This window comes from Periplaneta americana, chromosome 11 (genome assembly GCF_040183065.1).
Source record: "Periplaneta americana isolate PAMFEO1 chromosome 11, P.americana_PAMFEO1_priV1, whole genome shotgun sequence".
Classification (NCBI taxonomy): domain Eukaryota; kingdom Metazoa; phylum Arthropoda; class Insecta; order Blattodea; family Blattidae; genus Periplaneta; species Periplaneta americana.
This window is the reverse complement of record NC_091127.1, coordinates 162,005,661-162,032,574: the sequence shown is the minus strand read 5'-3', so window position 1 is coordinate 162,032,574 and position 26,914 is coordinate 162,005,661. Positions and strand designations below refer to the sequence as shown.

Sequence of the window (26,914 nt, the reverse complement as noted above, 5' to 3'; positions counted from 1 at the left end):
TACAGAATAAAAATTGTATCTAAACAATAATACTTAAAAATAGGCTTTGAGAATGTTTTAAAAGCTCTTCTTTGTCCCGCTGTGTGTGCCAGAGTTCCTCCTTCTCCAGGGGTATTTGTACTTCACGGGCAGCGAATTCCAGACTTCAACCCGCTCCTTGAAGAGTCCATGACCCATGTGCAAGCCCTCGGCGTCCAGACGCGCGTACTCGACTATGTCTGGCGAAGAAACTGGCTTCCATGTCCGAGTAGGATTCCTGTAGAGAGAAAAAAGATTGAATAGTACTCATCAAGTCTATCAGGTGCTGTGTAGGCTTGTAGCACGATATCTTTGAGCTGTGTAACATTTTAGATTTAGATTTAGATTTTATTTAATAATAACATCTACATAAAAACGTTACATTAAAATACCCCGAAAGAGCAAAGCTCGTGTTCGAGGACAGTTCGGTTACATAGATACACATACTTTGTAGACAAGATACTGAAGAAAAAAGCTCATATAAAGATGATAATAAAATTAGTAAATAATAATACTAGTAATAACTGAGCGAAAAAAGAGACGATGTTGAGATTGAAGGATTAATATTAAATTATTATTAGTAGTATAATTAGTGCAGGTCATGTTGCTATAGTAACCAAGATAAGATAGAAAAAAATATACTTAGGATAGAAATAAACTTGGTTTACAATACATGGTACATAATATAAATACAGGGAAGTCTGTCATATAATTTTTTTTAATTCTGGATCTGAAAATTTCATTGCTTAAAGTAGTCAATTCTGGATGAGATTTTATTATCGAATTATATAGACGTGGACCATAATTTGTACTGTGTAGTAAAGCAGAAGATGTGAAATATTTAGGTTCAACTAATTTAAGAATTTCATGGTGGAATTCTACGGCATTGTGTTTTCGAAACTGAATAAAACAACAGCTAATTTTGTCAGTTTTAAACTTTGCACTATGCGGTCTTGAAGTCCAAAATAACTTAACAAGAGAGCATCGATTTGATTTATTGTCGAATTATTAAGATTAAATATGTCCTTAATATGTCTAAGTCAAATTTACAAAATGATCGATCAATGAATTAAAAGGAAATAAAACTTTCCTCTTCCTCTTCTCGATGTTGTTTAGTTAACTGTCCGAAGACAGGTCTGAACTTCACATGTGATACCAACATGACACAACTTATGAGGCAACTAAGGCAGGAGATAATGAGGAAGGTTGGCTAGTTCCTTTTCCCCTCCATTGCATACATCGCTGACTAGCTGCATATTATGCTAATCAGTAGACTTCGTGGAATTGCCACGAGAATCGTAAGGTTTACTTCACACACGGTATAGACTGTATGAGAAGGGGGCGTGCAAAGGATGGAGTATGCCTCTGATGTAAACACTGAGCAGTATACTGCGGTTACAATGAAATCTCTATCCTGCATTCAAGAAATATAATGAATGATCATTGAAGTAGGAAATGTCTAAACATGTAAATACACAATTATTTTATAGTGAGATATATTAACTCTTAAAATTTAATGTAATATACTTACATCATCCTTGAATATGTTCATTGCAGTGAAGAGTTACGTACATTTTGAGCGACTGCAAAGTGAACCTCCTCCGATGGTCACTTAAACAGTTTTTATATTGGGAAAATGTACATTCGACATCACACGATGTAATAGGTGCATATTTGAAGAACGGAAAGTCACTACTTTTTAGTACACCAACTTCAGACGTCTTGTCATGACCTGATAGTATTTATAATACGAAGTTGTGAATAGGCAGAATTTTTAGCAATAATGTTTCTCAACTTACATTTCACTTTTTCTGAAATTAGTGAATTGTTATTTTGGATAATGGTTTGTGATACTTTATCCACTATATTAAGGGCTTCTGAGAGTTGTAGTTTAGACTATTCTAACAGGGTGATGCTTTTGGACAGGATTTTAAAATTAGAATCAATGAACAAAATAACTGCCAATAGCTGTTCAGAAGACAATGAATTTACAGCTGCAACAGCGGAACTATCTGTGCTATCCACTGCATCAATTACCCCCATTATTTTGCCGTAATGTTCTGCATAATAATTAACAGCATCCAACCACGTTCCCCAACGGGTCAAAACTGGCTGCGGGGGTAAGGGTATTCCAGGGGCAATTATTTGGAACAGCAATACTCTCATTGTAGTATGTTTGATTGAATTCTTGTCTGCACTGAACAAATGTTAAGCTTTGACTATTCCAACCACAGTAGTGCAAAATAAGTGCTTACATAGGTATACATTAGCTGTAGCTGCTCTATCTATTTGGACCGGTCACATCTCTTAACATGAACTGCTTATACTACGAGACCGGGAGGTCGCTCACCTCTTCTATACTACCGTACATCGGCAACCTGATTGCATGCTGCGTGCAGCAATTCAACGAAGTCTACTAATCATACTTCAGACGCATATAAGCAATTGTTCTTCCTCTGGCACAATAGAAAAAACATGCTAAAAGAATGCAAAATTCCCGTTATCCAAAGGCAGCTCTATCGTACAGACCATAGGACGAGAAGATCAGAGAAGACCACAAACAAGATGGTTAGAACAGTGAACGGAAACAGACAAAAGTGTTTAAACCGGAAAGTAAGAAGAAGAAGAAGAGTGAAGTGACATTATAAACTCTTTTGTACCAATTTCGAGAAGAAGGGTTCCCTCCTCATAGGTACATGTGATTGTTAAATTTTTTTTCATACCCGAAAAGAAACATTTTAAATGTGATACTTTCCTCTCAATTTATTACGTTGAATAATTTTACATACAATATTCTATTATTAAACTAAGAACATATTATACACGTACCCTGTTCGAGCGAAATTTGTCCACCAAGTTACCATAAAGTCCACTATTCGCTCATCTGAAGCAGTTAGCGTTGAGTTCGGAAATGAAGAGTCTTGAGGAAAGAGACGCATGAGATCATCAAGATGAGTAGCTCCTGTAATGTACAACAAAATCAGTTCCTGTATTACAAATTTACATAATCATAAAAGCATACTGTCCACATCTCTGGAGTAACGGCCGCGAAACCAGGTGGCCCGGGTTCGATTCCTGGTCGGGGCAAGTTACCTGGTTGTGGTTTTTTCCGGGGTTTTCCCTCAACCCAATATGAGCAAATGCTGGCTAACTTTCGGTGCTGGACCCCGGATTCATTTCACCGGCATTATCACCTTCACCTCATTCAGATGCTAAATAACCTAAGATGTTGATAAAGTGTCGTAAAATGACCAACTAAAATAAATAAATAAAAGCATATTTACATGGCACCTAACGTAGGGCTATACAAAAAATGGTTTCAGTCGTTATCACATTGTTACCAAGCCAGGTGGCTCATGCATTCCGCATGAGACTCGCATTCGGAAGGTCCGCTGTTCAAATCCCCGGACCGACCAACCTGACTGTGTTTTTTCCGTGGTTTTCCACAGTTACTTAGGCAAATGCCGAGTTCAAATTTTCTTTTCCACAGTCTATTTGCCTTCCCTTTCCCTGTAGAAAAAGAATTTAGATTTCATATCACATCATTCATCTTCTTCATCTCATTCTATAGGCATATTCAGTCATGGCACATGACGCATGTCTTCCTCCGCTTGCAGGAGGGGCGTTCCCTCCGAAACCGTTTCTGGGTTCTGTAGATATGGAGAAGAGTGGACAGACAGAATAAGAAATGAAGCTGTGTTGGAAAAGGTAGGTGAAGAAAGAATAATGTTGAAACTGATAAGGAAGAGAAAAAGGTATTGACTGGGTCACTGACTGAGAATAAACAGTCTGCTAAAGGATGCACTGGAAGGAATGGTGAACGGGCAAAAGTTTGGGGCAAGAGAATATATTAGATGATAGACGACATTAAGGTATATGCATTACGTACAGTTTCCCTGAAAAAGGATGAGACGATTGAATATTCCTAAGTCTCAGATGTGAGACACTGCACATGATCGGAGACCAGAGCACTGATACACAAGATAACGAATATTGAGTTACTTAAATTCAGGCTATTTGGTTTCTTACTAGCATCGTTCCGAAATTCACTTCAAAAACTGCAAAAAATATGATAATATTACGTAAATGAAAGATAAATATATACATAAATCGTGTAGTTAAATCGACAATGGACCTTCATGACTAGATCGACACTCCGCACAGAAAGGAAAGCTTTCATGTCGTTTCAATAGCTCAGACGCTAAGACTTCTGCGTGTTGTGTAGAAGAGTGCGAGTTCGATTCTTAGTCTATACGATTTTTTTTTTGTCTAAATAGCGTTGAAATAGCTAAGTAACGTTGAAATAGAGTTTTACAAAGTCCTGAGATTAAGTGTTAATGATCGCAAACAATACAAAATTACAAGTTATAATATTATAAACGTTAATCTAATGAATGCATTTATACACACACATATACAATGTAAATGCATATATATTAAAAACTAACAATTAAAATGAAATTATAAAAATATATAATAATAGACAAACTTTTACAAAGGTTTAGAGTCCTTAGGCTATGTCATTTGTTGAGTAATTATTACAATATTTTATTAATAGCTTTCCCATATGTGTAAGAAATGCACTCGCACAAAACAATTTTTGTTAAAAGTATGGCTTTAGATTATTTCATTCTCACACCTTCAGTTAATTTTAACTATTTTATCTACGTGTTTGCAATAGTGTTTAATTTAGTATGCATTCAATATTATTGATGTTATGATTGAATGGAAAAGCACTGTTGCAGTTATTGACTAATTACATATATTAATACTAATTATTAAATGCATCTGTTAAGTAACCAATTGCAGTATCTTTTGCAAAATCTTGAATGTTTAAGTTGTCAATAATATTTCTGTACTATATACTATAATACGTTAAAAGAATTTGCAATAGATTTGGGATCCTCTACTTTATAATCATTGGTTTTAGTGAAAAAATATTTTCTTTCTTAGGATATCTACAAGTTTAAATTTAATAATATTCCGAATAGATTTAATTGCATTATCTGAATTTTGTACTTTTCTATTCAAATATATTCTATTTCCCTCTTTCATAATTTTTTATAAATTACACTGTACTTCTTGTAGTATTTAAGAACATGAGGATCATTACATTGCAACTCATTACATATAGATTCTTCTTTTTAATACATGAGATTTTGAAGTCCCTGCGTTATCTACATGTTTCTACTTGTGCATTTTTTCACAACATTGAGTGGAGAAAATCCACTGAAGTGACTATGAAATTAAGTGAAAAATGCAATACATTAACTCTTAATATCAGTAGTACCAGTATCATATACGTTTTTCCAAGATTCATTTTGTAGACAAAATGTAAATAATCATTAGATACAACATTTACGATCCTTTCTTAGTTTTTAAATTAATATTTTGAAGTTGTTCAGTGACACTGGAAACACTTAGGATTTGTTTATCATGTTCAGACAAGCTACTGATTATAGGTTCTGTCGAATAGGAATTCAGTCTAATTCTGTGTACAAAACATTTATCAATGGCTGTGCTACTTCAGCTTAGATTTAATTTGATTAGTTTCGCAACAGTTGGACTTCCTGTTATATCCTGTTATTTAGATATTTAATTTAGGGTTGATTTATTAACTCTTACTATGCAAGATGCCTCTTATTTCAATAATTCTATATCACGCTAAATAGTCATTGTCTACACTAAAGTATTATCGTCATCCCTCATTTCTCATCGTAATGGCGAACCGACGTGACATGAGACAGCGAGTTATAGCTCTAGTTGAGGCTGGATATGGGGCTAGATCTGCTGGCCGTTTGGTCGGTGTTGCTGAAGTACAGCCGCGAGGTGGGTTATCGTTACCAAAATTTAGGGGAGGTCGAAAATCGCCCTATTCCTGGGCGTCCGCGGATTTCTTCATTGGAAAAGGATGCTCTCTTATTCGAGACTGTTCGACAGGACCCCTTTCTGACTGCTAACGAAATAAGAGCAGTATCTAACTTTCCCGGCTCTTCACAGACTGTGATCAGCAGGTTGAGGAACCGCGGTATTAGGAGCCGGAGGGCTGCGCAAATGGAAATATTGGGGGAAGCACAAGCTGTCGACCGTCTTGCCTTCGCTACCAATCGAGTGGATTTCGATTGGAGAAATGTAATTTTCTCCGACGAAACAACCATCTCGAGTGATTACGAAGGTCCTGTCCGTGTCTATTGTGAGGATGGTCTCCGACATGACCAGCGCTATGTGCACCGACGTGAAAGATCGGGGCGCTTTAGCATATCGTGTTGGGGGTGGATGTCTTACGATGGACCTGGCGTTATAGAAGCATCTATGGCCGGTTTAATGCGGGAACTTACGAGCACATTCTGGAAAATATATTCCTTCCCTTCGCCCGACAACGTTTTCCCGAAGGAACATTGCTCTTCCAGCAGGATAGCCATCCCGTGCACTATGCTGCAAGCATTCAAAGATGGTTTCAAAGGAGACCCGAGATCTAAATCACTAATTGGCCTCCGAAGTCACCTGATTTGAATGTCATCGAAAATTTATGGGTGGAATTGAAAAAGAGAAGGATAGTCCCTAAGCCCACCGACGCCCTCGAAATCGAGACGAATTGTGGGATCAAGTTGTTGACACCTGGGAAGATCTCGCCGGGGATCAGAACTTATTTCACAATCTCGTGACATCCATGCCGGATCGACTTAGAGCTGTAATAGAAGCTGATGGCATGTGGACAAGATTTTAAGTTAACAGGTCTCTTTTTGTTTCTTATGATTTTTGTTTGAGGAAGAATACTTTTAACTTCCAAGTAAGTTTTATTTTTTTTTTTTTGACGAGGTTCAGCCAACTTGTAAAACCCAGAAATTGGGCATAATTTATTCCATATTTTTCGACAAATTAGACAGTCGAGGAACTCTGAACAAATTAATTACACCTCAATAAAAAAAAAGTTTTACCCGGGATCGAACACGAGACGTTTCGGTTATACAGCGGAACCAACGCGCTACTATGTGAGCTACGGAGACAAGACAGTGACAGCAGCAGTCCAGAATGTAGGTCCCTTAGCAGGCATTTGCCATTCGGTACAGTGAAGCAATGATATTTTGTGACTCGAGCTATGTTGTGAAATCCTGGCCTTAAATGGCAGTCTTCTTCGTGATCCTTATTCTGGTCCTTGTCCTTGTTGTGGTCCTTGTAACAATTCTTATACTACTTCTCATGTTATGTATCGTTACGTCGATATCGAGTGAACCGCGCTGTAGAACTTCAACTTCCGACGACCAAGAATCGTCTCATTCTTTTTAAGGGTAACTGTACATACATTAATAATTAAAAAAAAAAAACTATTTTTAGATGAGAGTCCCCCAGTACACGACATTGAACTAGCGGAATTCTTGCCTTCCATACTTTTTGTCATCTTTTTATAGAAAATGATCGAAATTCTATTTTCTGCAATTAGAATTAGCTTGAAACGAGCATCCTGTTCTTAGCAAATATGATCACAGTTATAGCATCTCTGGAAAAGTACATAACGATCCGCGAAAGCGTTCCAACAGCGTCCAGTCCAGTTTCAATCCCATAGCAGCTGCTCAACTAGCGCATGCGCATAAGATGGTACAGGAACCGTACATGAACTGATCCATGAACCGCTTGTTGGAACGAACCTAATGTTTTAGGTTACATGTTACAAATACTTACATAAACGTCATTTTGTATGTTTATGATTATTTCACGAGTCACCATAATGAATTGTACTAAAATTCAATAAAGAATGATAGTATATAGCAGAGCAGTAGAGCTAAGTACAAATTATTATTATTAGGCCTATTAATTATTACTCGCCTGATGCTTTCATTTCACTTGCAATTTCCTCCCACATTTTATAAACCATATTATTGTCATGATATTGTTTTAAGGTTGGATTATACAGAACGGGCCTTTCCTCTACTAGACAAACAAATTTATCTGCATCGAGCTCCATGATGAATGACTACTACGCAACAATAGTCAGTGTTGTCAACTCGATTCTTAAAAATCCGCTGTGAAGCCATGCAGAAACCGCTAAATTGCTATATTATCAATATAAAATTATATTATTTTGCCGCTGAGAGTGCTAAAAATACCCGTTAAATCCCTATATCAGCAATAGAAATTTCATAAATTTTACCCGCTAAACTAACGCCGAAAAACGCTAGATCTAGCGGGAAAACCGCTGACAATAGTGTCTGTAGACAAGGAAGCTTGCTATCGCGGCCGTGGCTATTAACGCATGCGCAGTACGCTTCAGCCATCAGACGGTCTCCTCGCGACGAACTTCAAGCCGTCATTCGATATTGTCTCTTCGTGTCTCCCCGCGACCGTCGCGCCGCGTCTGATTCTGTGTGCACCACATCATAAGAAAACAATGGGAGACAAGTACCACGAGACAAAATGTCGCGTCGCGCCGCGCCGCGTCTGATTCTGTGTGCACCCGGCCTTAGAGATTATTATTATTATTATTATTATTATTATTATTATTATTATTATTATTATTATTATTATTATTATTATGATCTCAAAATCTTTCGCTCAATAAATAGTTCTGCCGATTGCCAAACTCTTCAAAATGATATTAATTCCATTGAACTTTGGTCTGACATTAATGGAATGAAAATTAATGAAACAAAAACTTTTGTCATTTCGTACTCTCGAAAAACTACTTCCATAAAATTTAATTATTCTCTTAATAACGCCTGTATTATTAGGAAAAATTCTATAAAAGATCTTGGTGTACTACTCGATTCTAAATTATACTTTCACGATCATGTTCAATATATTTATAATCATTCAATAAGAATGTTTGGTTTAATAAGGTCTATAACCTATTCTTTTTCTACTCCTGAGTCACTATTAATTCTATACTCTACTTTGGTTCGCTCTAAACTTGAATATGCATCTGTAGCCTGGAATTCCATTACTTCAACCGATTCGGTTAAATTGGAAAATATTCAAAGAAAATTTATTTCCTTATGTGCTTTTCGATATATACCCAATTCCACTGACTTTAACTATGATATTACCTGTAAATATTTTAACTGTTGTAGCCTTTATGCTAGACGTCTAAATCTTGATTATCAATTTTTTTGCAAAGTTATCAAGGGTGATATTGATTGTGAGTCTATCATAAACAATATCAGCCTTCGTATTCCTACAAAAGGTTTGAGATTTCAAAAAAATTTTTATAACCGAAATTCAAAATCACTTTCTCCAGTCTGTAGATGCATAAAATATGCCAATTTGCATGGGCACAATTTAGATCCTTTTAAGGTTTAGTTTCGTTTTGATTATTAGTTTTTACTGTTTGTACTCAATTGTATTCATGTATGTTTTTGTTATTTAAGATATTATTTATTTTTGTTTTGCACCTTTGTATCTTCTGTTTGTGTATTGTGCTGAACTATAATTGGCCTCTGGCTGTTGTTCAGCACACAAATATTAATGATAAATAAATAAATAAATTATTATTATTATTATTATTAAAGGTAATTTCAACGGAACGAGAGCTTCAATTGCCTAAACATCCATCCCTGGACTCATTATCAGTTCAGATTGAAACTGTCAGACTTAATAGTGATTCAATTTGTGATATGATTTCAGATATACTCGAATTATGTGGGCAGGTTATATTTCATATTAAAATTCAAGAAAAGATGTTTTTGATAAACGATTAATGTTAAGAATAAGTAAGAAGCAAGTATGATAGTAATTAAATTTGTTGGTTGATTATATAATTTTAAGTCAAAGACTTAAAAAAAAAGATACGTTGGAACTTAAAAATGAAACCGTGATATTGAAATCTCAAATGACCGAAATTTTAGTAAGGGATCACTTCCTTACTAAAACAGTGATTATTTATCTTATTATTTTGATCCTGTTTTTTGATTATTTTTGTCTTCGTTGGTATGATTTGTAATTCCATACTTTACTGGTTTTATTTCTTTTGAGTTGGGTTTATTGTTTTTTCTTTGTTGTACTAGTTTGGGTGTACACACTGTTATAATTGCAGGTTTACCATCTAATTCTAATTATGCATTGTTGGGAGGATTACGTGCTGTTGCTCAAACAATTTCTTATGAAGTTAGATTGGCTTTAATGTAGGTCAACAGGTTAAGGTAAGACAAGTTGGGAAATCTTACAGTAAATCTTTTACTGAGTCAGGTGTTGCTGTCAGCTCAAGTGTCTGGTTCTCTTATTCCTGCCACCAACATGTTAGCAATAATAATGAGGTCACAGCTCCGACTGATTGCACCAATTATTATGGTTTTCAAATTGTAAAGAGGAAGAGAAATAAAAGCAGAAAACACGCGGTCGGAGTACTCAAATCGAGTTCACTTGAAGTTATACCAGAGAGAGTAAAGTCAAAAGCATTATTTGTGTCAAGATTCAGCCCTAATGTCAATTGTGAAAACATTGAGGATTCTCTTAATAAGAATCAGATCAACTTAAAGTCACTGCTGGTAACATATTCATCTGTTCACATCTCTGTAGATGAAAAAGATTTTGAATTAATTAATAACACAAGTTTATGGCCTTCTTGTTGCATTGTATGGGAAATTGAAGCCCGAACAACATTTTGGAAATACCACTAGTGAAGCTGAAGGACCTAAGGAGGATGCCTCTTAGTTTTACAAGACACACAATGTTCAAATCAAGTAATCATCTTGAAATCTATTACCAAAACGTCAGGAGATTAAATACAAAAATGGAGGAATTTTTTTAATACTTGGACATGTGCTGGGATCATGCCCGAAAGAGGAACTTCTCATTAATACAAGACATCACAGAGTTAGAACCGCATTGGCCTCTACCCTAAAATCTTTAGAATGGCAAGTTCATGAAGAAATCCACTGTCTCTCTACTGATGGTTCACATCGCAGAGCCGATATGCAATCATTATTGATCCGACTATCAGATCCGTGAGAGATTTACAACATGCTGATGAAGTGGATCAAGAGAAGAAGTCAATCTATGAGCTCTGCATTCCTTACCTGGCATTGAAATATAATCTTTCATCAGTTATTGGTTTATTATTTGGTTGTACAGGACGGATATCTAAATTATCCTGGACATTTCTAAAAACTTAAAGTTCCTCTCAATTGGTTGTGTGAAACTTCCGTTTCAATAATTAAGGACTCTTTGAAGATTCTTCACCATCATACATATTTCAACCAACCAAACAATAATTGAATTATTAATTATTCTCTTTTTTCAAACTTTATAATCCCAGTCAAAATTATTCAGTACAAACCAGCGGCGTCTATAACGAAAAGAACATTTTTCCGCTTGATGCCACTGGGCCATAAAAGGCTCATTGCATTTTCAAACAAAGCAGCTATGGTTTTGTTGTTCATTTTTTGTAACTCTTCACATGTCAATAGAAATGTTTCACCAGGTTCATCACGTGACAATATCCCAACATTTGCCACATATCTTTCCTTAACATCTGTAGATTCATAAACAAAAATCCAAATTTTCTTAACATCCGGTCATAACAAAGTGGCATATAGTTTTGCCGGATTATAGATTCGCAAGGAAGTTCTGTATTGATGTATTTTGCAATAAATGTTTTGAAATGATGGTTGTCTATCTTGCTTAAAGGAATATTTGCACTCGCCATCATATTACATAAATCACTTAGAATTCCGATTGGTCGCACAAAGTTTTGTCCGAATACGGAGATAATTCCAATCGTTTCAAACTGTCAATGTGTTATCTATAGTGGAGAAGGAAAACCTAGTTTGGAAGAAGTTACAGGAGCAAGAGAGGATGCTGTTAGGGGAGGTGTACCACAGGCTACCAGGGAGGGTAGTCCGAGGGGCTCGAGTGGATGTATAGCAAGAAGGAGCGGTTTTGGAGCAACTAATTAGGTCAGCGCAAGTGAAGATCTGGTGACACAGTCTGATGGAAGTTCGTGGTGCTTGAGAGGAAGTGAAACGTCTACTGTAAGGAGAAGTGTTGCTGGATCAAACGATGAGGTCGATGCAGGTGACGAACATTTGCTCAGACGTAAAATGACACATAGGAATTTTAATAGAAATAGATGTGAACAATCTAATTCGAATAAGGATATAGTTACTGAAAGAATTTACTCGCTAAGAGATAGGCAGCAACAACGAATAAACTTTCCTGCTATTAGAAAAATTAATAATTAATTAAGTAAGAATGGTAGACATATTAAAAAAAATAAATAAGATTTATTAGTGTCGAAGTTTTAATAAATAAAATTGAAAATAATACGTTTATGAATTTATTAGGTAATAACGGCGTAAATTATTATAGCTGATAAAAAGTGATAAAAAGATTAAGACGTTATAAATTGGTAAATATTATTCTTTAAATTTGACAGGATGGTACTAAGTTATAAATGTATTAGAAACATAATAGCAATGAATGTAAATGAGTGCACGCGATTGAATTGATTAAAGTGGAATTTATGTTATCATGTAATTAGATTGACAAATAATGTGTTTAAACAAGTAAGCTGACAGCTGTAATGAGGCTACGTCGAGGATTATGCTGACAAGCGTAAGCACGAGGTTAGACACTGCCCTACATATACACAAAGAATGTACTGATTCAGCTATTCTGTTTGTTCTCATATTGTCGGCATCTGCTAACCTCTATGCGATATTCATTACATGAAATAGTTAAGTATTGTGTAAACGAGGAACTGAAATTTAAATATAAATATGACTGTGGTAAAAGATAATTAGATGAATATAGTAGCAGGGACGATTTATATACACTTGTTTATTATAGAATTTAAAAAAACAAAGGAAAAAAAAAAGAAAAGAAATGAGAATTTCAATCGTAGCATGTAAACAAGTTTTGAATGTGTAAAATAAATGCGATAGGGTGAAAACTTGCACTAAAACCAGAAGTAAGTGTAAGTTAAACCAACATAAGTTGAATAATTATATGATAGAAAATTTGTTATTAAATTGTGTAAATATTGTGTATTATCATTATCATTGTGTTATCTGCTGTCACAATGTCTCCACAGTCTACTATATACAGTCGCGAAGCTTGAGATGTTTTTTTTGCAAATCTCGTGATAAAGCGCTCCAAGCGGTTAGCAACTAGAAACAATAGACTGTCCACGGTTGACTTTGGACTGTGTCGTATTTCCATCGAGTGCTAGCTCGTTGCGTATTTCAAATTGATGCTTGTGAAATGTTCGTTATTGGTTGTAATGAAAATGTTACTGGCTAAAATATAATAATATGGGACAAGGAGGAGACGTTTGTAGTGCTATAAATTGTAGCAACAGTAAGAGAAAGAGGCCAGAGTTATCCTTTTTCCGATTTCTGAAAGATTCAGAAAGGTTCTTGGGTTTCCACAAGAATGCTGTGCAGAAACAAAACTGTTAATTTTTAAGTTCTTTGTGACTGTTAGAATACATTATATCCTTAAATTTCACAATGAAATGTTTCAGTCTAACCGAAAGGACATTAGATACTGGTTAAAGTTCTGTCACTTAGGCTGCTAAATTTCCAGAGAAATAAAGGTTAGGTCTACTTTTTTTTCAGAGGATATATTTTTAATTGTAGCTATTAATTTTGTTATTATTTTTATGTGTTATTTTACTAAAGACGTAGAAAAATTAAGTTTGTTTTAATGAAATTTATTGATTACGTTTTCGTTTTATATTCAATTCTGGTGGGATTATTATTGCTTAGGCCTACTTTTTTCTTCAAAGGATATATTTTTAATTATAGCTGTTAATTTTGTTGTTATTTTTGTGTGTTGCTTTACTAGAGACGTAGAAAAAGTCTGTTACAATAAAATTTATTGATCACGTTTTATTTCCAATTCTGGTGTGATTATTATTGCTTAACCTCATCCCACTTTGTTAACTACGTAAGCCTACACTACAAGTACCGGTACACGTAAGTTACTCCATTAATTCATATTTCCATTTTTATTGTTGTAAAGGGAAATGCAAATTAATATTTATTGGTTTCATAGTTAATTATCGCTATAATCTTGAATGAGTGAAGCCATTATAGTAAATTTCAGTTCGTTTTGCACAAACAAAAATAATATTAACCTATTTCTTGCAGGTATCTTCGAGTTTATGGTGGAATTTAATATACTTCATTAAAATAATAAATTAACTTTATGCATTTAATATTTCAATGGTGTTAATTTTTCGAAAAGAACACGACAACGAAAATGTAACATATTTCGTCGTCTGCTAGGGGAGAGATCTGCGATGATGAGGCTATAGTAGCGATCCTAGTGGTGGGCCACTACCCATGTTTGCATTTTACTACATATTGAGCTTCGCGACTGTATATAGGAGACTGTGATGTCTCTTTATATCACGCCGTCTATCCACTCTTAAAGATTGTTTGCATATTTTACAAAAAATTGTGTGTTCTTTAATACTAAAATACTTAGTACCAAACTCCTCTATAAACAGGCAATTCGTAAGTATTTTATCGCGGCATGTTTGATTGAATTCTTGTCTGCACTGAACAAATGTTAAGCTTTGACTATTCCAACCACAAAAGTGCTTACACAGGTATTCAATAGCTGTAGCTGCTCTATTTGGACCGGTCACAACTCATAACATGAACTGCTTATACTACGAGACCGGGAGGTCGCTCACCTCCTCTATACTACCGTACATCGGCAACCTGATTGCATGCTGCGTGTGGCAATTCAACGAAGTCTAGTAATATGTATAACCTAATTGAAATGACAATAAATTTCTCGGCACTTTCCCTGCACTTTTCCTTGTCGGACATTTTACGGAAATGGACGAATTTATTTGTGGACATTTTTAAACGTAGGACATTTTTAAGAAGAGGACTTGCTGACAGTGGACTTTTCAGGTAAGGACATTTTTATGGCATGGACGAATTTTCTATGCGGAGATTTCTAAACGTTGGACATTTTCGTAGACAGGACGTATTGCAAAGTGGACCATATCTCACTTAACCGTACGTAAGTAAATAAATTTAAAAAATCAAAGCCGACTAAATTAATGGGCACTGATGGTATTCAAAATTAAATAATAAAGGAGTGTTCTGAAATTATTATAGGCCTACCTTTATTAGTTCACATATTTAACTCAAGTAGTTGCAGTGATGTTGTGGATATTCAAATGTGAATATAAACTTAGATTTAAACCCAGGAGACATTGTGAATTTGAAATGTAATTCCATGACGTCATCTAATGTTGAACACTGGGGGGTAGGGTGGCCACTTCCTTTCCTCCTCCATTGAATAGTCACTGACTACATAGTAACATATTACACTAATCATTGTATACTTTAATTAAAAGAAAACAGTAATTTTTGTTTATTTTATGTCCATATTTAATTACATAGTTCAGGATAACACAGAGGGTCTGGAATTTAACGGGTTACATCAGCTGCTATGCGGATGACGTGAATATGTTAGGAGAAAATCCACAAACTATCAGGGAAAACATGGGAATTTCACTTGAAGCAAGTGAGGACATAGGTTTGGAAGTAAATAGCAAAAAAACAAAGTATATGGTTGTCTCTCGTGACCAGAATATTGTACGAAATGGAAATATAAAAATTGTAAATTTATCCTTTGAAGAGATGGAAAAATTGAAATATCTTGGAGCAACAGTAACAAATATAAATGACACTCGGGAGGAAATTAAACGCAGAATAAATATGGGAAATGCCTGTTATTATTCGGTTGAGAAGCTTTTATCATCCAGTCTGCTGTCAAAAAATCTGAAAGTTAGAATTTATAAAACAGTTATATTACCGGTTGTTCTGTATGGTTGTGAAACTGGGATTCTCACTTTGAGAGAGGAACAGAAATTAATGATGTTTGAGAATAAGGTGCTTAGGAAAATATTTGGGGCTAAGAGGGATGAAGTTACAGAAGAATGGAGATATTTACACAATGCAGAACTGCACGCATTGTATTCTTCACCGGCATGATTAGGAACATTAAATCCAGACGTTTGAGATGGGCAAGGCATGTAGCACGTTTGGGCGAATCCAGAACTGCATATAGAGTGTTAGTTGGGAGCCCGGAGGGAAAAAGACCTCTGGAGAGGCTGAGACGTAGATGGGAGGATAAGACTAAAATGGATTTGAGGAAGCTGGGATATGATTGTACAAACTGGATTAAACTTGCTCAGGATAGGGACCCATGGCGGACTTTTGTGAGGGCGGTAATGAACTACGGGTTTCTTAAAGGCCGTAAGTAAGTATTTAATTAAATATTCAGATACAAATAACAAAATATATTTACATGTTTTTATACATTTTAGTACACATAAATCCGGTCCCTGCTGATAAAAAACCAAAACGTTGTGGTCAGAAGTTGAAAGTACCGCCAGTTTTATTGGTATACTCTACCACAGTGGTTACCAAAGAGGGGAACATAAAAATCCAAAAATCTTTCAGCAGTATTAAAGTAAAAAATTATTAATATAACTGCGCTTGTTTTGCAGAACTTGGCTCTCAAATCTGGATTATGTATTTGGTACACACACAGTGATATCATTTATAAATTCGAGATTGCTCGCTTTCGTTTTGAGGCAATTACAGACAAGAAACATAATTTGCATGAATATCAGGTTCCAAATGTTATCAAAAAATTTTAAGAGCTTCTTTTGCAACTCGAGGTATTCTTTCGATGCTAAACTAGTCATTGCTCTGAAAAAAAGTTTCGTTTCAACATTCCATCAGTAGATGTATATTTCAAATAAGTTTTACTTGATATATATATTTTTTTAATTTGAGCCAGCTGAACGCAACGGATTCTGTATCTATCTGTGGCTGTCGCAGTCGTTTTGAGTTTCTTAAGGAAAATAAGGTAGGTGTCCCTGATATGGCCATGCTAAGGTTTGAGAATTTTTCTAGCCGCCATTTTGAAAAAAAATGTAAACAACTTTTTTCTCAGTCTAAAGGACTTTCTTAAAACAATTTCCTTTCCCATAAAAATAGCTTTAATTGTCCAAAAAGTCCCAAATTCCAAAAGTCTACCTAGTGGCCATATCAGGAACATGTGCGCATGATATGGCCACCCTTGTTCCATGTTCTACAAATCGTGATTGTTTTCAGTTTGATAGCGCAGTTGTCTTAAAATTAAATAATTTTGGTGTAAAATGAATAAAAATGACACTTAATAATCTTTTTTATAATTCAAAAGTGTAGTCAAAACAGGTTTTTCCATAAAAAAAATTAAGTTGTTTAAAATACAAAATTTTTGCGTAATAAGGCATGTAAATTTGCCAGGTGAAAAAATAAAAGTGAAATGAACTTGATATGGCCATGGTGCATTTGATATGGCCATATCAGGAGCAGGTAAGCTTTCACGAAAATCGTTCGATTATGAACAACTCGTAAAAGATACGTCATCAACTACAACACCAATCAACAGAACATTAAAACCTGAGTGGAGTACGATGGTTTTCGTGAAACAAGTATTTGAAAAACATGCATAAAACAAAGGAGACTTACCAGAGAAAAATAAGAAGAGGTCACATGAAAACCGCAAAACAGGCAACTGACGCCATATTGCTCAACCTGACTGGATGGAAAACGATCAAGTGACATACCAGGATGCCCTTTCACCGGATGCTGCTGCAATTTAGCGGATTTTTTGGTTAATTAGGGGAGAGTCGGGTAGTATCGGACATCGGGTAATATCGGACAGTGAGTTTCTTTCATCTACCACACGATGATAGTACCTGATTGACACGGTTACGTTTCTGTGATGTCGCATAGAGAAACGTAACCATGTCATTCAGGTACTACCATATGGTGGTAGATGAAATAAACGCACTGTCCGATACTACCCGATGTCCGATACTACCCGACTCTCCCCTAACTCACAATAGGGGTGGGGGTGGCCATATCTGGAACATGGCCATAACAGGAGCACCACCTTACTCAGGAAGTTGTTTTTAAAATCGTACCCCAGGTTGTATCCACTGGTCTTGTTTAAGATTTTACAGGGATTTGAATTTTTGAAATGGAGTCAAGTACCGGTACCGTAGTGGACACGGGGAGGGGTCGCCCAAAAGTGGGTCCCGCCTTCAAAAAGTTTGAGAAACACCGTTCCACCGTATAGAGGTTTGAAAGTACCGACGTCCGGTCTGTAGAAAATACCGTCACAAAATAAGTTTGATCTGAAACATAATACTTAGAAATTGACCCTGAGAATATTTTAAATATTCGACTAGGTTTGACCTTGTGTATTAAAGCTCGTCTTTCTCAACGGACTGTGGGTATTTGTACTTCAAGGGCAGCGAGTCCCACAGTTCAACCCGCTCCTTGAAGAGCCTTTGGCCCATGTGCAAGCCCTCGGCGTCCAGACGCGCGTGCTCTACCATGTCCGGCGAAGAAACAGGCTTCCATGTCGGAGTAGGATCGCTGTCGAAAGAAACAAAAAATTGAATTTTAATTCATGAAGTCTACACCTGGTGCTCATGTAGACTTGTAGCACGATATCTTGTGACGGCATGATGAAGGGGTCACATTACACTACCATTCGCCGTAAAACATCAGTTACAAATTTCGGTGCGCGGGGATTTTAATACTAAAACTTGAATTGCTTTTACTGTTATTTCATGTTATTGTGAACAAAATAGTGATTGTGATATTTTTTTTTTAATGTTGTACTTTGCCATACTGATGCTCAAAGAAACTTACTGTTAGCAATAGACCATAGGTTGAATTCCGGCACTAATTTTATTATTATTCTTACAATTATTATTATTATTGTTGTTGTTGTTGTTGTTGTTATTATTAGCATTAAATATATAGGCCTAATCTGTAAGCACATCAAAAGTAAAAATCGGTCGTGTTTAATGAATTAAAAGTGAATAAAACTTCTCTACCCTACGTCTTGATGTTCTGATGGTGCTTTATGAAACGAACATCGATTTTGCAAACATCTACAGAGCTTGCCACTGATATTGGATACATTCAGTAGCTTTCCTACTCACTACATTACTGGTGGAATCAAAACAACTCCAATAGATTCTATGAGATTCCTCACTAATATTAACAGCATCAAAATGACAATAGAAGAAAAAGCACTGATTCAATATGAAAAACTTATCAGATTACCAGGAAACAATTGGCATTCATACAGTCCTCTCTGTAGATTGAAAACTCAAAAGAGTTTCATATCCATGGTTCAAGAATTAAAACAGAAAATCAATATCCCGAATTTAAAAGAAAACCTACAAATTAAACCAAAACCTTTAACTGCATTAAATATAGAATATAATCTAAATTTAACAGAAGAAATACTGAAATCAGAAGTAAACACTGAAATAATGAAACAATTGTCTTTAGAGACAATTAATATTAGGTACCCTCCACAAAACTGGCTTCATTTATACACCGACGGATCCTTGATCTCCAGAGAACAAGGTGCCAGTGCAGGTGTTACGTGCTGTCTCTTCTCACTTTATAGATCTCTTGGGTATGGAACAACAAGTTTTGATGGAGAAATCATTGCAATAAGTGAAAGTCTCAGGAATCTTCTATGCCACATCAGTAAATTTAAGAATGCAGTTATATTGTCAGACTCCTAAGCAGCTATTCTATCAATAGTCTCTAAACACACACCTTCATCTCAAACAGCAGAAATAACTAAAACGCTCTCTCAATTAATATCACTCAATAAAAGAATTGTATTCCAATGGATACCATCCCATTGTGGAATCCTGGGAAACGAGAATGCGGATGCTTTAGCAAAGAAGGGCAGCACTGCTACTTACAGACCTGTTACTAAATCTACGTATTACTCCGTGAAGAGATTTATTAAATCTACATACTTAGACTTCAACAAACAAAATTTGATAACACAATCACAAGGGAAAAAATGGAACTCTCTGCATCAAAATCCACAGTTAATTCCCGATTTACCACGGAAATCGTCTGTAGCTGCATTTAGATTGGCAACAGGCCATGACTGTTTGGCCAAACACCTGCATAGAATTGGAATATATCAGTCCCCTAACTGCCCATTGTGCAACTCAAACCAAGAAATGGATTCGGAACACCTCAAAATCTGTGCTTCAGTGGCTGGCCATGATAATATCTTTGAAAAATATTGGAGTGCAAGAGGTCAAATGACTTTATTGTCAAATGCCTGGCATTAGAAAACAACAACAACAACAACATTATAAACGTGTTTCATACGCTATTTTTTGTACGACAGCATTATAAAACAATTTAAAAAATCAATACTAATAATAAATCTGTAGCCAAAATTTTTCTGGTAATTTTCGATTTTCCAAAAATAATTGGTGTTAACATGTATAATTAACCATCCTGAAACCGAAAATCGCTTTTTTTTTCATTTTTGTTTCTATGTCCGTCTGTCTGTCTGGATGTTTGTTACCTTTTCACGCGATAATGGCTGAACCGATTTATATGAAAATTGGAATATAAATTAAGTTCGTTGTAACTTATATTTTATGCTATATGGAATTCAAAATACTTTATTTAAAAGGGGTGTTATAAGGGGGCCTGAATTAAATAAATCGAAATATCTCGCTTATTATTGATTTTCGTGAAAAATATTACATAACAAACGTTTCTTTAAAAATAATTTCCGGTAATTTTTATCCTATACAAAATTTTGATAGGACTGATATTTAATGAGATAAATGAGTTTTAAAATAACAATAACAACGCCATCTAAGGCGCTGTACTGAAATAAAAACAAATGACTTCGTCTATAAGGGGCCTTGGACAACAACAATCGAAAGCTATTAAACATAGCCTAAGAGAATGTTTCTGTGTTTGTATGAAGTAATATCGGAAGCTAATTAATAAAATTGTTTAATTATTATTTCACCATTGGAAAGTGTAGTTTCTCTAGATGGACATAATGCTATAATGTTATTACAGTAACTTCTGAAACATATAGCAAGTAATATAAAGTATACACATTAAAACTAAATGATATGTCAATCTTCATTAAACTATGGTTGCATGTAATAACAATTAAGAAACATGTTAAAGGAATTGTCATTGCACCAAATGAGTGTCTCTGGACCAAAATGACCGCATTTTAATTATTTGAATACAACTTAAATTAAGTAACATATTAAACAATTTATCCTTCTATCAAACATGAATGTTCCCTGGATCAAACGTCCTATTTTAATTACGTAATTACTTTATACTTATTTGTAACAGGTGCAGGGGAGCGCACGGGTACGGATAGTAATTAATAAAGAAATAAGATCAGATTTGTAATGATGGGAAGTTTTATTTCATGGTCTATGAAGAAAGAGGTTGTTATTACAACAATGATATTGTAGCATTGGCAAATCGTTTCATAATGTTAACTAACGTCTCATTTTAGTTATGGTAGTAAGGAAAATAATAAATATGAATAATTGATTAAATTGCGATCTTACTCGTGTTAATTATGTAAGCATGTGCGGCTTACAGCGGCACACACACACACACACACATATATATATGCTAACAATATTAAAACAATGAAAAAATATTTTCGATTTTTTATTTCCGTAGTTTTGAGGATTAAGTTCAGCGATTCTACTGTGAAATTTTCAATGACGTGTAGAACTTTCCTCTAGATTTATTACATATGTCATTTTACATCCAATTAAATATTATTAAACAAAGAAGTTATATACGTACCCTCTTCGAGCGAAATTTGTCCACAAAGTTACCATCAAGTCCACCATTCGCTCATCTGAATCAGTTTTTTTCGAGTTCGGAAATGAGAAGTCTTGAGGGAATAGATATATGACATCATCAAGATGAGAAACTCCTGTAATGTACAACAAAATCCGTTCCTGTATTACAAATTTGTATAATGATAAAAGAAAATTTGAATGGCAGCTTATTTAGGACTACATAAGAGATGACCTCATTAGTTCACATATTTTTTAATACATCTAAGTAACGAACATAGATACCAGAGAGTGTAAAACAGAAGCATCTGAATTCAAATCTTTATAGGAATTTCACGATAAACTTCTTATACTTCGACATGGGGGCCATAATCTTGTGCCTCTTGAAATAACAATTCTGTACCTACTCTATAACAGAGTACCTTAAGGTACGGTCACACGTCGCTACTTTTGCAGCGATGCAGTACAAAAAACTGCGCAACTCTCGTACTGCGACGTGTGAACAGCGGTGCAACCCGAAAAGTAGCGCTGCCGAACCTGCTGCCCGCTACTTTTCCATGCTGCGCGCAGCTTAGAAGTAGCGACGTGTGAACAGGGTTCTCAGGGTTGCAGTCGCAGCATTTTTGATATAAGTTTTGTTGAAACTTTTGCTGCGGTTGCAACCAGTGTTGCCACCCAAATGTGCCAGTGATACTTTTATTGTTTGGATGTATTTTAATGTTAGAAGTGATGAAAATAAATTATTTGTGACAGTTATTAAATGCACAACACAGTCTGAGCATATTTGCTGACGATATAATTCACTTTTTCTTATACTGCTTGTTTGAGGCTTGAAAGTAATGTAGTTTTCCCTAAGATAGGTTACTAGCCTTATCGTTAGGTAGTCCAGTAGTGGGGCTGCCACTTTTAGCCTCTGGACAGGCTTGTAATGCAGCATTTCCTCTGCATTTGATGAAACAGTTATACCGCTGTGACTCGGTCGCCATTTCCTCGTTGGTAGAAACAGGGTGGACCACGGGAAGGTGAGGATGGCATTTGGATAGGAGAGGCTGTATGTTTCGCGTCACTATTCAGGAGAACAGCAGGATATACTCTTTTAGACCGAAAAAGGAATGAAGAAATTTTAGAACAATTAGAAGTAGAGTCAGTAGAAGAAAAAATCACCAGATACAAATTCAATTGGCTAGATCATGTAAGAAGAATGGAAAATTCAAGAATCCCAAAAATTATGATGCAATATAAACCTAGAGGACATCGTCGACCAGGAAGACCGTTAAGAAGACTGCTAGATGGGGCCGAAACAGGTCTACAGAGGCCTAATTCGTGAAGGATGATGATGATGATGATAATTCACTTTTTTAATTTTCTGTAGCGTAGTTTCAAACAGGAGGGTTGCTAACATTGATTACGTAAATATGCTGTTGGTTATCATTTAAGTATATAGGCGTTTTTAAAAGCTTTATAGTAAAAATAATTCCGATTTCTGAACACTAGTTAGGACAGAAAAGCAAATAATAGATAAGTAAGCTTTCGCATGAGTTTCTTAATAATGCGAACATAACCACAAAATGTATATTGAGAAGTCAACACGGAGATGGAAACCTGCAGCATGACTGCGGCTGCAAAAGCAGCGCCTTGTGTGTGAACAGACTCGCAACCTCCAGTTGCAACTTTTGCAGCACGAAAAGTAGCATGCAGCGCGCTACTTTTGGCTTACGTGTGAACACGACACGCAAATTTTGCAGCTGCAGTACAAAAGTTGCGCAGCAAAAGTAGCGACGTGTGACCGTACCTTACTTACGTATTGTAATCACTTCACTTTTGCCCGATTCGCACAGATAAATTTACTCAGATTACTGTCTACTGTCCGTCCAACTATACTAAAAGCCAGGTTATGAACCGACGAAACAGGAAGTAGTTGGATGGGCGAGAGGAAAGTGCGGGTTAGAGGGGTAGCCTGTGCAGCGATGACACGTTGAGTGTGGGGGATGGAGGGGAGAACGAGAACGGAGCTTTTCATTGGACCTCGCGTGAAAATGTCGTCTGCTAGCGAAAATCTGGCAACGGAATCACGGAGACAGTGTAGCCAGTTCATTTGCAGTACCACGTGCATTATGGGTCGCATTTCGTACCAGCGTCATTAGCTCGTGCTTTCTTAAAACAGTAATTTTAATTACTAATATTGTGGATAGTGTTATCGAGAACTATATACAGTAGTTATTTTAAACATATCGGTGACAAACGCTGAACACGCTTTGAATCTCGCCCCACTATGTGGCAACAGAGCTCAGAAAGAGACCAACAGAACGTTGCTTCCGGTTTAGTCGGTTCATAACCTGGCTTTTAGTATAGTTATGTTGCAGGGTCGTAGAAAATGGGGGGGGATCACGTGACAGTTACTTAACGAGGTCCTTTTATTTAGATTATTTTAAACAGTTGTATAATATTATGCAGACGTCCAATGTCTGACAGCAAATGTTTTCAGAAAAGAGCTAAGACATCCCAGCCACTAGTCTTTACAGAGGGTCGAGTAGAAACGGATGTTGGAAACAGGGAAGCGACGTAACCAAAGGGATACAGTACCTGTGTGAAAATAAGAGTCAACAATGAATGCACTCTATTCACTGGAAAATACAACCATACTTCTGGAACATGCTATACTCACTCAATACTGTATACTGTGACCGTAAGATGACTTTGCATATGCGGCCTTGGTGGTAGTTCACTAGTAGAAGGGGTGGGAGTGAAGTATATTTAAAAACCCAGGTACAATAAAAATTGAAGTAAAAATAAAATTACGTCCCTGTATAACTTACACCAATCTAGGAGACTGAAAGCGTTACAGACTAACGCGCGCAGAAAGGAAAGGGAGAGTAGAAAAGAATTTTGACGAAGAATCGTTGGATGACATTCCTACAGCTTGGATAACTTTACTCTCCTAAAAATCCATTAGGCAGCTTGCATAACTGACAGAGATCTCCAGGCAAATATTTGTCAATCATTAGTATTAGTATGAATTTAGACTGATTAACCTATTCAGTTCAGGTCGACCACCGCCAGAAGTAAAGTAGAGGGTGCGGCATTTAACGTTTCCCATTTTAAATTGGCGTTTCTGTTCACATTGTTGGTAAAACATGTTTGCAAACACAGGGATTCGGTGTAGCAAAGCCTTGGATTTAGTTAGCCACATCCCAACACAGGGATTCGGTGTAGCAAAGCCTTTAGTTAACCATGGAACGTTGGCCGGTGCAACAGCGCATTTTCTGTGTTGAACAGTTTGTTTCAACCAAGTCAATTGTTGCTGTCCAGCGCGAGTTTAGGCGGATTTTTGGTGATAATCAACGTGGAGTTGCACCATCACGAAAAATAATCAGTGTGTGGGTGCGTCAGTGGCGTGAAACAGGATCGGTTCAAAACAAAGCTCGAGTTCGTCAGAAAACGGCGCGGACTCCTGATAATGTCGAACGTGTGAGAACGGCTCTGCAGAGAAGTCCGTATCGTTCCGTGCGGCGTAACTGGAACATTCAGCGCCTGTGGTTTCAACAGGATGGAGCCACATCCCATGCAGCACGTGTTTCAATGAACACACTTCGTGCTGCTTTCCCTGGCCGACTTCTCTCCAGATTAGGTGACATTCAGCGGCCCTCTGTTTCCCCTGATCTCACTGCACCAGACTTCTTTTTGTGGGGGTATCTTAAGAGTAAGGTGTACGGTCGTATCCTTCATGACATCGAGGACCTTAAAACCGCGATTCGTGAAGAAATTACTGATGTTACCCCTGAAACATTGCGGCGAGTAATGGCCGGTGTTCAAGGAAGATTGCAACAATGTATTGACGCCAATGGAGGACATCTTAAAGACATTATTTTCAAAACATAAGATGTACTGTAATTCCAAGATTATAATGGTTGTAAACTGATTAATTTCTTGTAATTTACTTGTAAACTAAATAAGTTATGGGGGTTTGAAAATAGGAAACGTTAAATGCCGCACCCTGTATATGGATTTGATGGCTGGAGAGGAATGTGTAGTGTGACATGGTGTAGTCGGCTTCATCTGGCAGCATAATCGCCACGTAAAGCATTATTTCACGAATTCTGTCGGCTATTTTGGATACAGAAGCAGTTTGTATGCACTCACCGTGGTATATGTCAGGATCGCCGAAAATATAGTTGAAGCTGTCGGAGCCGAGATGGTCGAAGCAGTAATGGTACACCTTGCCTCCTCTCTTGGAATGCAGCTTCACTGCTGTGTCCGTCCCTGTGGTGAACATGAGGTCGGATAAAAGCTGTTGGAAAATAAAAATAAAGATTAAAAGAAAAGGCTGAATGAAGCGACTACCAGATATTAGTGATTGTGAGGACAGAATAGATAGGGCTTTGGAGAGGTTACTAGCGAAGAACAAGAGTGCTAAAAAGTGAGTGCAAGAAAGTTAGGGGTGGCAAAAGTGGTAGAATTAGGAACAGAGGAGAAAGTGTTAAGTGTAAGAAGATAGTGTAAGAGTGTAAAGATACAAACGATGAATAAAAGAAAATTAAAGTGAAAAAACATCTGAACAAATGTGAAGTGGAAGAGAGAGAAATTGGAAGTGTGATTAAGTTAATTAGATATTTCATGTTTTTCAATGTTGTAGCTTGGGAGTTGTTGTTGTTTATTGACTTTACTGGCTTTGAGCCAGAGGCCGTTTTAGGGTCTTATACGTGCAGGACGCCCTCTCCAGCCATTGTACATAAATAACAATAAATATATATTTACATACTTATACACTATTTCTGGCTTAAGTGCCAGTAGGCGTGTGAGTGCGGTGATTGGCTTTTTATTTATTTTATTTTTTACTTTATTTTTTTTTTGTTTTAATTATTTTGGTGTAGGCCTAATTTGTTAATTTGGAATGCTTAAGGAATGGTGAACGGGACAAGAGTTCGGGGTAAAAGATATCAGTTGATAGACAGCATTAAAGTATTATATGGGGAGATTAAGAGGAACGCAAGAAAGGGAAATGCTGGGTTTGCAGTTAAAGACCTGCTCTTGGGCAGAACACTGTGCATACATACATACATTTTTGAGTTTCCCCTTCCGGTGGCAGAAGCGTCTGAATCGTTATGGAGACTTTCATGGTGTGGTGTTATTTTATTGATCTGCCTCTCTGTTGCTGTCGTGTGTCCTCTCAGACAGTATTCAAATTTCCAACAGTGTTTGCGGTTTTGTTTGTGTGTTTTAGTTTGGTGGTGGGGGCTGGTGGTA

At 36.3% G+C, this 26,914-nt stretch overlaps 1 protein-coding gene across 1 annotated transcript in view; it reads right to left on the bottom strand.

The window, feature by feature from the left end:
* Positions 1-16,258: 16,258 nt before the first annotated feature.
* The window catches only part of LOC138709526 (juvenile hormone esterase-like), a 63,769-nt gene continuing 53,113 nt past the window's right edge, over positions 16,259-26,914 (bottom strand). The window contains exons 8-10 of the mRNA XM_069840351.1: positions 25,811-25,958; positions 21,675-21,807; positions 16,259-18,416 (exon numbers count right to left, since the gene is read on the bottom strand). Coding sequence (XP_069696452.1) covers positions 18,242-18,416; positions 21,675-21,807; positions 25,811-25,958 — 456 coding nt within the window. The 3' untranslated portion in view covers positions 16,259-18,241. The remainder of the gene's footprint in view (positions 18,417-21,674; positions 21,808-25,810; positions 25,959-26,914) is intronic.